Source organism: Grammomys surdaster, unplaced genomic scaffold, assembly GCF_004785775.1.
Source record: "Grammomys surdaster isolate TR1022 unplaced genomic scaffold, NIH_TR_1.0 205203, whole genome shotgun sequence".
In the NCBI taxonomy this organism is placed as follows: domain Eukaryota; kingdom Metazoa; phylum Chordata; class Mammalia; order Rodentia; family Muridae; genus Grammomys; species Grammomys surdaster.
Window position 1 is genome coordinate 5,606 of NW_021624064.1, and position 10,097 is coordinate 15,702.

General features: G+C 49.6%; 1 protein-coding gene across 2 annotated transcripts; it reads right to left on the reverse strand.

Annotated features, from left to right (window-relative positions):
* Positions 1-428: 428 nt before the first annotated feature.
* Positions 429-5,052, reverse strand: LOC114615942 (gasdermin-D-like). 2 transcript variants are annotated; one of them, XM_028761524.1, is made up of 11 exons: positions 4,920-5,052; positions 3,783-4,006; positions 3,370-3,562; positions 2,712-2,844; positions 2,314-2,416; positions 2,045-2,095; positions 1,660-1,749; positions 1,361-1,542; positions 1,143-1,287; positions 970-1,043; positions 429-840 (listed from the first exon to the last, which is right to left on the reverse strand). In XM_028761524.1, exons 2-11 carry the CDS (start codon positions 4,000-4,002, stop codon positions 598-600), a joined length of 1,434 nt encoding a protein of 477 aa, XP_028617357.1. In that variant the 5' UTR covers positions 4,003-4,006; positions 4,920-5,052; the 3' UTR covers positions 429-597. The 2 variants fall into 2 exon arrangements, with proteins under 2 accessions (XP_028617357.1, XP_028617358.1); XM_028761525.1 differs by having other exon boundaries at positions 3,783-4,183.
* Between the last annotated feature and the right edge of the window lie 5,045 nt (positions 5,053-10,097).

Consider the following 10,097-nt stretch of genomic DNA (forward strand, 5'->3'; position numbering starts at 1 on the left):
AAGGTGAGAGGCCTGTCTGCAACATGACTCTCCGATATTTGAGGCCTTTCTGGGGCCTTTTAAGTAATATCATTACTAGGGAGTTCTCCTGATGGTGTGGTGGTTTGCATAATAATGGACCTCAGGTTCCTGTATTTGATTGCTTTGTTAGCAGAAAGTGGCACTACTTCAAAGGAGTAAGAGGTGTAGCATGTTGGAGTACTTCTAATCTATATGCGTCCAGCCTTCTGGATAGAGGAAAGAAGTCCCTCCTTTCACAATCTGATAATTCAAATCAAGATTAAGTGAGCTCTTACCCCTTCTGTCTCACAGAAGGTTTGTCTTCACTGAGCTCACCTTAATGAGACTTTATGCTTTTAACCCAAAATCATTTGCAAAGCCTCTACAATTACACAAAGAAGATCCATTATCCCTCAGAAACGCAGCACTATGCTTTTGTTTGTACGTTTATTAAATTTTTCCAACTCCTAGGTGTCATTGCATTCTAACCCTGTGACTGAGTTGGGTACTTGGCCTTCCTAGAGGATGGGCTTGGCAAGATTCTGCCCTGGCTGGAAGGTAGGACATGGAGATGTTGCTGGAAGGGAGGCCTGCAGGCTAATCAAGATCATGGCCTATACTAGACAATAGGACCAGGGAGGCATAGAGAGCACATGTGGGGCCCTGAGAAGTCGGTTCCCAGTGCACCAGGGGGGGTTCCACCTGCAGCCTTAGGCCACATTCTTCTAGCAAGACCCAGATGGGGGCCTCTTCATCCCAGCTGTCCCCAAGGAGCCTGGAGGGAAGGGACACAGACCTCTGCTCCTGCCATGGGGTACTCTGTTCCAAGATGTGCTCCACCTACCAACAGAGGAGGGTAAGAGGTTATAGATGCTGCCTGTAGTTTGAGCTTGAGGGAAGCAGCACCTTCCCATGTCAACCTCGATGTCCCCAGGGCCCCATTGCACCCCGAAGGCTAGGTCCACTCACCAACTCCAGCTGTTTTGACAGTACTGTTTTCTCCAGAGCCTTAGCCAGCAGCTGCTGCTGAGTTTCACTCAGCACTGGGGAGAGATCTTGGCTGAGAGAGGGTTCCAGAATGCCCCATATAGAACCTAGTCTTCCCTTCCTGATCCCTACTAATGCCTCCTTGGGCTGCTCACCATTCAGTGCTCCCAACAGAAAGAAGATAGAGCCTGCTAGTTCCAGCGCCGGCTCTGCAGAACAGAGCACCAGATACTCAAGGATGCAGCCTGCTGGGCTGTCCAGAAGCTCCACCTGCTCACCACTGCACAGGCCCTGCCGTAGCTGAGGGAGGCAGGAGTAAATGAGGCTGAGCAGGTTTGTCCAGACCCTGTCCACCACCATCACTCTCACTCACTGAGGCCTCTAAGGCGTCCAGGCGGGGCTGGTCCTGTAAAATCCTCCCGATGTCCTCTAGCAGCTGTTCTCTCACCTCTATTTCTAAGTTCCCCAGTTCTAAGGAGCCAGCCTTCACCTCTGCACACAGGCCTTGGAAGTCTTTCCTGAATTCTTCTTCCTCAGGGATTTCATCTGGAGAGACTGAGGGCAGTACCACCTGATGTCCGTGATGTCTTGGGGAACATTAGTTAGGAGGGGTAGGTCCAGGGAGCAGATGTAGAAGCCGTGGAATTCCAGGGTAGTCAAGGTGTTACTGACCTGACATGAATTTGTGCTGTTCACCAGTCAACTGTAGTGCAGCGAGCAGATTAAAGCAATGGTGCCCTAGGTCCACTCCTCTTCTATGGTCTAGACAACAGATCAGGATGGTGGAAGGGGAAGAGCTGTTTTGATTAGTGGCCCAGGGATCATTGTCTCATGTCAAAGAGGGATGAGATTTTCCCTGGACCCTCCCAGACCCATCCCTCCTAATAATGGCAGCCCAGGGCATATGGAAAGCTAAGCAGGCCCAGCAACATCATCTGAGTTGAGCTTCACCCATTGTGTATACATGTGTATGTGTGGTGTGTCCCCACCTCATGCCCTGAGTACAGAACACCTCAAAGCTATGGGGCATGTAAGGCCAGAGTATCTGGGATCTTACCTGAGGAGGATTCAAAGGTCCTCTCTTTCTCATCCGGGAGGAGAAGGATACCTGGCAACAGCAAGAAGCAAGCAGGTCATCAATCCATTATCCCCAAGGCTCCTGGGACCTCATGAGATCCTGCCTCTACGACCCACATTTCAGTCCTGACACACTTTACCACCCTGTCTGGGAGATCATGCAGCCAGATACCCACAGCATCCCCTGGCTAGCTCAAGCGCTTCTCTGCCACAGAGTCTGGACTCTAGAGACAGTCCCTTGCCACTCACCCCATGAAGAGCCAATGAGCAGTTTGTACACTTGAAATGCAAGGACGCTGCCTGCAGGAATGGTCACCATCTTGTTCTGGCTTTGGTGGCCCTTGCCTTCACCCTGAAGGATGGATATGGGCTCAGGGGTGTGGAGTGAATAGCTATGAGTGGAGTGTTGGTGACAGGCTTGTCATTGGTAATGGCTGACCCAGCCTTTAGCAGTTCCAGATAACTGGGCAAGTGGGGCTATTGCTTACTTCTGGAGGGGTCTTAGAAGAGTCTTCCATCACTGCCTGGGATGTTGCCCCTGGCTTCTAAGATTCCTGCCATTGCTCTGTGCCCAAGTAGGACTAGGCTGGTGTTAGGGTTAGCATAACATACCTGCAAGCATGAAGCTCCAGGCACTGTAAACTTACCTGGGACTCCTGGCTGTGGGCCTGGGTGATCTGCAACTCCTTCTTTGTCTGCAGCACCTTGGTGATGACAAACACGTCATCCCCACGACTCCGAAGCTGTTGCAGGATTGTATTCTCAGGCTGCTGCAGGTGCCTACAGAAAGATTGCCAGGGCTTGCCCACCATGGATCAGCCTCCCTCCCCACCATCCTCCTGACAGGTGAGATAGAAAGGCTAGGGAATCCAGGAGTCTGTGGATACCAGGCTTGGGAACCCTTCTAGGGCATTCCCAACAGTGTCTAGGTGCTTGTGAGGGTAATCACAAGTTCAAACACAGAGCAGTGAATGCCTGTGCCTGTGGAGGGACTCCATTATGTATGATTCATAAATGTTCCAACTCCGCATCACCCACTTTTCATAGCAACCAGGAGCTCAGCCTGATTCCAAGGGACTTAGGCCCTTCCTTGATATCCTGATCTTCAGGATACAGTCCTGGTAACCAAGGTTTAACATCCCTCCCCACCTGACTTTGTTTATACTGCTCCCTTCCTCTTGGGCTTCCATTGTTCAGTGCTGAGAGATACTGCCTCAGAGCCCATCTGATGCCCAGAACCCAGCAACCTTTCCAAGAAGCATGGCTGCTGAGGTTAAGAGAGCTGTCATCCGTTCTGGGGCTCACCTTTCACGTTGAATGAGTGACCAGGTCTGCAGATTCACAGAAAGTATACACACACTCATGGAGGCACTGGAACTGTCAGACACTGCAGCCGCACCAGCAATTCTCCCTTCTCCCCTGCCTGACATCACCACACTGCCCTGAATGTTCCCATCGATGACATCAGAGACTTGGAAGTGGCCAATACACTCCGGTTCTAAAACGAGACCAGCTCTACAGTCGTATTCCAGTAGCCACTGCCTTGTCTTTCCTCTGTAGCAATGGGGCCTTTAAAGAACTCCCCACTCTGCAAATAGGGCCAGAGGAGTAGAGCTGAACGTGCCCAGTAAGATGGCAGGCTGGGCTTCGCCCACTCCCTTCTTCTATTCAATCTGGGGACTCAGGATGTGGAAGAGGGGAGTGGGTAAAGGAGATACCTGGTTCTGGTGAGATGGGTTCCAGGATGTCCTTGATTGACATGTTGAGAAATGTATAACTGGGTTTCCAGAAACATGAGCTTGAGAGTTTCCTGCTCAGGAGGCTGTAGGGCTTAAAGCTGATCGAATTCTGAAGGCAGTCCACTGGGATGAGATCTTCTATGCCGTGGTCCACCTCCTGTATCACACTCTTGACCGCTCTCTGAAAGGCTGATGTCATGATCCTGGGTCCGGATGGCAGAGGTCCATACTTAGTTGCCCCCAGCACTCAGGACCCCATCCCTTCAGAATAGCCTTGCCTTGTTAGTCCTGGCACATCCTACCCGACCAACACAACACAGAGGGCACTGTTCACTCTGTGGCTCACTTATCTGTCTCTCACTGGGGTCTCCGGCACTTGACTGAGGAGGAAGAGGAGATAGCCTATTTCAGCAGGTCCTGCACTATCCACACCATTAATTACTGTGTGTCACCCCTGGCCACCTGCTGAAGTCTAAGATACCCTGTTGTGCTCCCTGGCTGAGGGCCATTGGTGGGGAAAGAACTCGAGCCCTCACTTCTAAGGGACTTGGCACAGGAGCCCACAGCAAAGCCAGTGTTCGGTGGTTCCAGGGTTCGGTGGTTCCTTCAGGCTCTCATGTACAGCTCTGTGAGTTACCTGACCTCCTCGAACCTTCATGGGTCATAGACCAAAACAGGCCTGAGGCAGACAACCTGTGCAGCATAGACCAACAGGTAACACCCCTACAAAACCCGGTCTCTGGGCTAATGGTGGAGAGTGAGGCAAGAAGGTCCTTGGGGATCAGGGAGGGACTTGTGGGCCAGGGAACCAGCATTCAGCCCAGAAGTTTAGAGAGTGCCCCGTCCCCCCTCCCTTCTCACCCCTCTCCCCCAAGAGCACCCTCCCTCTGCCAGCTACAAGCACAAACCAGGCTGGTCCCACTGTATCCCTAGTGGGTGGCCTCAATAGAGATTAGGCCCTAGCTGCTAGGGTCTCTTCAAGCTGTCTGGTATAGTGGGGCTTCTGGAAGGCTGAATCCCCAACTTAACAAGCAGGCATCCAGGCCATGGAGTAGAGACCACACCAGAGTAGGGGCAGCTGGGCTCTGAGAGGGGCTTAGTGGTAGGGTAGCTCACCTGGATCTTCACCCCTACCTAGGTATTTCGGCTCACCACACAAAGCAAGGACGTGTTGGGGTGCTGGGAAGGGGTCTCTTGTTTGTTCAACCCGGGAGTAACCAGAGCCACCAGCCAGAGCGGTTCTGGAGAAGTCAGGACACAGAAGTGAAACCCTGAAGCTGCAGGCTGAGGCTTTCAAGTAGCCCTTCTTCCTGGAACGGTGGGGTGTGGCCTGCCCTAGCCTCCTCCTCCTTCCCGGAGCCATACTGGGAACTCCCTGGGATCCAAGTAACAAGAGGTATACAACTGTGCCAGTAGCCAGCAAGCATGACATTAGTTATCAGGAAAATGCAAATCAAAACTAAATAGCATCAGACTAGAGAGATGGCTCAGCGGTTAAGAGCACCAATTGCTCTTCCAGATGTCCTGAGTTCAATTCCCAGCAACCACTTGGGGGCTCATAACCATCTGTAATGGGGTCTGATGCCCTGATCGGGTGTGTCTGAAGAGAACAATGGTGGTGTACTCATATGTATAAAATAAATAAATAAATCTAAAAAAAAATAAGCAGTGTGAGATCAAACAGATATGTGTATGCCAATGTTTATGGTAGTACATAAAGTTTTCCTTGAGATTTAAAAATTTTCACTTTATGTGTGTGAGTGCTTTGTCTCTATGTATGCATGTGCACCATATGTGGGTGCAGGAACTGAGTCCTGGTCCTCTGTAAGAGCAGCAAGTGCTCTTAACCCCTGAACAATCTCTCCAGGTCTCTGTGGTAACATTTTTAGAGTCAAGCAGATAACCCTTCAGTGACCTGAGTGTCCACCAACTCATAAATAGATTTTTAAAAACAGTAAATTTGTACAGTATTTTCCCCAGTTCTGGGCCCTGCACACACCAGGCAAGACAGTGCCCTATAACTAAGCTCTGTCACCAACCCACAGTAGGGTGCTTGCATGGCAACTTGGAGGCATGAATACACTTCTAAGCTACACTGTAGAATGTGGATGAACTCTGAAACCATGGCCACAAGCAGAAGAAGCCAGACCAAAACTAAACCAACCAACCACACACCCACACCATCACTGTGCAAGTTATCCTGTATGAAATCCTGATAATAAGCCAAGCTGTTAGTGGTTGCCACTGACTAAGGTACAAATAGATAAGGAGAAACTCCTCATGGTTTTGGAGGGTTTTTTTGGAGGGCATGGGTGTGTCTGCAATATCCACACAGGTTTATTTATCTATGCACTTGTTTATTTAATTGAACTTTGAGACAGGGTCTCTTTATGTATCCCCTGCTGGCCTGGAGCTCACAAGACAAACTGAAAAGAATAAAATTTTTTGAGACCCCCTAGCATATAGAGGTTGAAGCCAGGCCATCTGTGTTCCGGGAACTTAGCTGACCACAAAAGGGAGGAACTGAAAATGCAGGTCATCTGGTTCTTGGGCTCTGGGCTCTGGGTTCCAAGGACTGGCTGGCCACATGATAGATGATTAAACAAGATTAAATTCTTGAAAAAATAAGTACACAGGGTGCTTCCCACATGATCAAATGAATTATGGGCTGGGGACTTTCCACTGTTCCTATGATACTGTCTTCTGATATTTTTATGATTCCCCCTCAACCCCCTAGTTTGTGGTTTTATCCTTTAAATACACTTCTGCCTCCTCTTGTGAGTCTCATCCTCAGCTGGCTGATCCCAAAATAAAGCCTTATGCAGTTTGCAGCAAGTTCCGTCTCTTGCAAGTTTCTGGGTGGCTGTAATCTCCCATGACTTGAGTGAAGGTCTCTCCTAGCGGGGGTCTTTCGGAAGAAGGCTGGCTTGGAACTCACAGAGATTCACCTGCCTCTGCCTCCTGAATGCTGGGCTTAAAGGCATGAACCACCTTGCCTATACATGTTTGAATATACTAGACTCCCAGAATTATGCACTTTAAATGGATGGAGTATATGTCATATGAATTGCTTCTCAATACAGACATTTATTTTAAAAGCTCTGGACTCCCAGGGGGCTGTAGGGATGGCCCAGCAGTTAAGAGCATGCACACTCTTACAGAGGATTCAAGTTCTGTTCCTAGTACTCACATGGTAGCTAGTAATCAAGTTCCAGAGCATCCAGTGTGTTCTTCTGACCTTCATGGGCACTACACACACATGGTACACAGACACACAAAAAGACAAAGCATAAAATAAAAGTAAAGAAAAGGTGCTTTGAATAAACCTGGAGTTTAGTAGAAGCACTCAATCTAGCTGCAGGCTCCTCAGGGCCACAGTGTTCTGGTATCAGGTGCTGTGGACCTACTCTCAGCACACAGTCCCTCACAAGCAGCCCTCCCAGACCTCTCTTAGGCTTTGAAGCATTGCAGCTTGAGTGCCAGGTTTAAGGCAGGGCTCTTGAGAGTGTCCCTTCTCCCAGGCTTGGCCATGGTAGGAACAGGCTGCTGCCAGGTCCAGGTCCCTTCATTGACATCTCCCAGCTCTTCAGGGATGGGATGTTTGCAGACTCTCCAACCTTTGATGACATATAGCTAGACAGAGCTGTTCTCTACCAGGACCCCAGAAATCAAGAAGCTCATTCATATTCTGACTCTAGAGATGTGCAGGCCCTCTCTATTGGAGGGGCCCATAGCTGTGGTGCTAACCTGGTGTGGTCTCTCCATGATGAAGACAGGGCACTGGTCTGGATGGGAGCTTGCCTGGTGCAGCTCCTTGTTCACAGTTTTGAGACTTTAAAACTAATCTGAAATGAAAAGTTTTGTATTTGTTGGTTCCTGATTCAGACAAAAGGGAAACATTATATTGTACTGACAAAACCCAGAACCAGTTCATCAGGTAGAGGGTCTGTGGGGTTTGTGTCGACCTTGAGCTCTGATTGAACTCATTTGCTGGTCATGAGTCCATCTCCTTGCTGGTTTCAGGAGGAGGCTCTAAGGAGTGTAGGGTCCAGTATAGATGTTCGTGTCCAAGTTCTCTTCAGGTGCCAACTTGATCCAACTTAGAGTCACCTGGGATGGGAAACCTCAAGAATTGTGTAGATTAGATTGGCCTGTGGGCTTGTCTGTGGGGCAATCATGTTCAGTGATGATTCATGTGGGAAGGGCCACCCCTTTGTGGGCGATACTATCCTTAGGCATCCCTAAATATGCTTGGGCTGTCTAAGAGAACTGTGGGAGAATAGACCTGGGAGTGAGTGATCCAGGAGACAAACCAGCAAGCAGCTTTCCTCCTTGGTATCTGCCTCAGCTTGTGTGTTCCTGTGCTGACTCACTTCAAAGAGGAACTGAGACATACAAGCCTTATAAATCCTTTCCTTCCCACAGCAACAAGAAGCGAAAGCATGAAGCAAGAAGCACAAGCATGTTATACAGATCTTTCTCTATATCTGTGTGTACTATATGGACATGCGCATGTTTACTTGTTCATGTGTTTGTTCCTGTAATTGTATGTGTTCATGTTTCTACATGAGCATGTGCAAGCATGTGTATCTGGAAGTATAGATGCTTTTGTGTGTTTATGTGTGCACATTTGCACAATGCATGCATTTGAGTGTATCAGTGGGGCTTGTGTCAGGCCAGGGCTGTCCACTGCAGGAAGTGACTCCATCTTACACACCAGGTCTTCAATCTCCCCCTGGTTGTTTTCTAAGCAGTACTGACCCTTATGAGCCCTGCTCAGCCTTGTTCCTTATTTCTCCCTCCTCAGTTGGGCCAGCTCTCGGTCAGGGACAAGGGCAAGTAGTCTTTATTTGTTTTGAGACAGGGTCTTTTTATGTATCCCTGGCTGTTCTGGAGCTCGCTATGTAGATCATGCTGGCCTCAAACTCATAGAGATCCTGCTGCTTCTGTCTGAGATTAGGTCCATGAGCCACAGCACCCTGCTGGAAGAAGCATTTTGAGTGCAGGGGGATCTTGCAGGTTTTCAGCAGGATGTGATAAGCTCTGCTTTAGTTTTTTTTTTTTTTTTATTTTTTGGTTTTCAAGAATTTGTATTACATTTGATGTATTTGTGTATATGTGAGTGTGTGCACGTGCACACACATGTGCCTGTGTGTGTAGACATGTACACATGAACTATAGTGGATTCGTTAAGGTTAGAGGAAGACCTTCCAGAGTTGACTATGAGGATCAAGCTCAGGTCCTCCAGCTTGGGAATTGGTCCCTTTGTTCACTGAACCTTCTGGACAGTCTTTCGTCTACCTTTTTAGAAGACCAGTGTGTCAGTCAGGACTTTCTGGGGCATGGAGGCCAGGTAAGTGCCTGCCATCCACAAGAAGGGCAAAACAGGCTGTGGCACATTATACCTGCCCTCTGCAGACAATGGTCTGAGGTAGCCGCTGGCCTGGATGCATGTGCTGCTGCAGTGCATTCCTTATTCACATTCTCAGTTCTTTCTTAATACCCTCAAATCAAAAGTGCTGGGCTTGTTGGCTCCAGACAGCTGGTCAGAGAGGACAGGGTGTGAAGAGGCACAGCAGGAAGGCATGTGTGTATGTGCAGGGCCAGTCCCCATTCCCCTCTGGCCCTCATTCACAGACTGAGGGGCTCCTAGTTCCTCTTGCAGATCAAGGAGTCTAGGACACATTGCTGCAACTCCCAGACACCCTGTGTGATGGGCTTCCTCCTTCTGATTAGGTTATGGGGTTTGGGAGTCCATGGTGGTGACCAAGGCCACTCTGGGCAAAATGTGGACAGGCCTTTGTGGTCAAACTGTGACCAGGGACTGCGACCCTTGAACCAGAATTCTGGGGCGAGTGGAAGAAGGGTCATTTAGGTGAGGTGTGCCTGAACATGTATGGTCCCGCTAAAGAGGAAGCAAACTGCGTAGCTACCACTTGCCGGAATTGGCACTGAGTCACATACGGTGGCACCAGGCCAGTAAGTGCGATAAACCTTAGGGCTTAAAGACGACGCTGGCCACAGGGACAGGTTGTGGAACACAAGGAGACCAGTGACAATAGGGACTCAGGACTAGTTCTGTGGCCAGCCTTGTGGTGGGAGTGGGGAGCATAGTCAGCACTCTGTAACCCAAGGATCTAGGAATGTGAGGGAGGACATAGGAAGGAGCTTCTATCTAGTTCCTAAGCTTGGTGAGGCTGTCTGGAGGGCCCCTCCCTCCGTGGGAGGGAGGCATCAGCTTGGCTCCTCCTCCAGCCCTTCAGCTTCCAGCCTGTCTGAGTCTGCAGGCAGCAC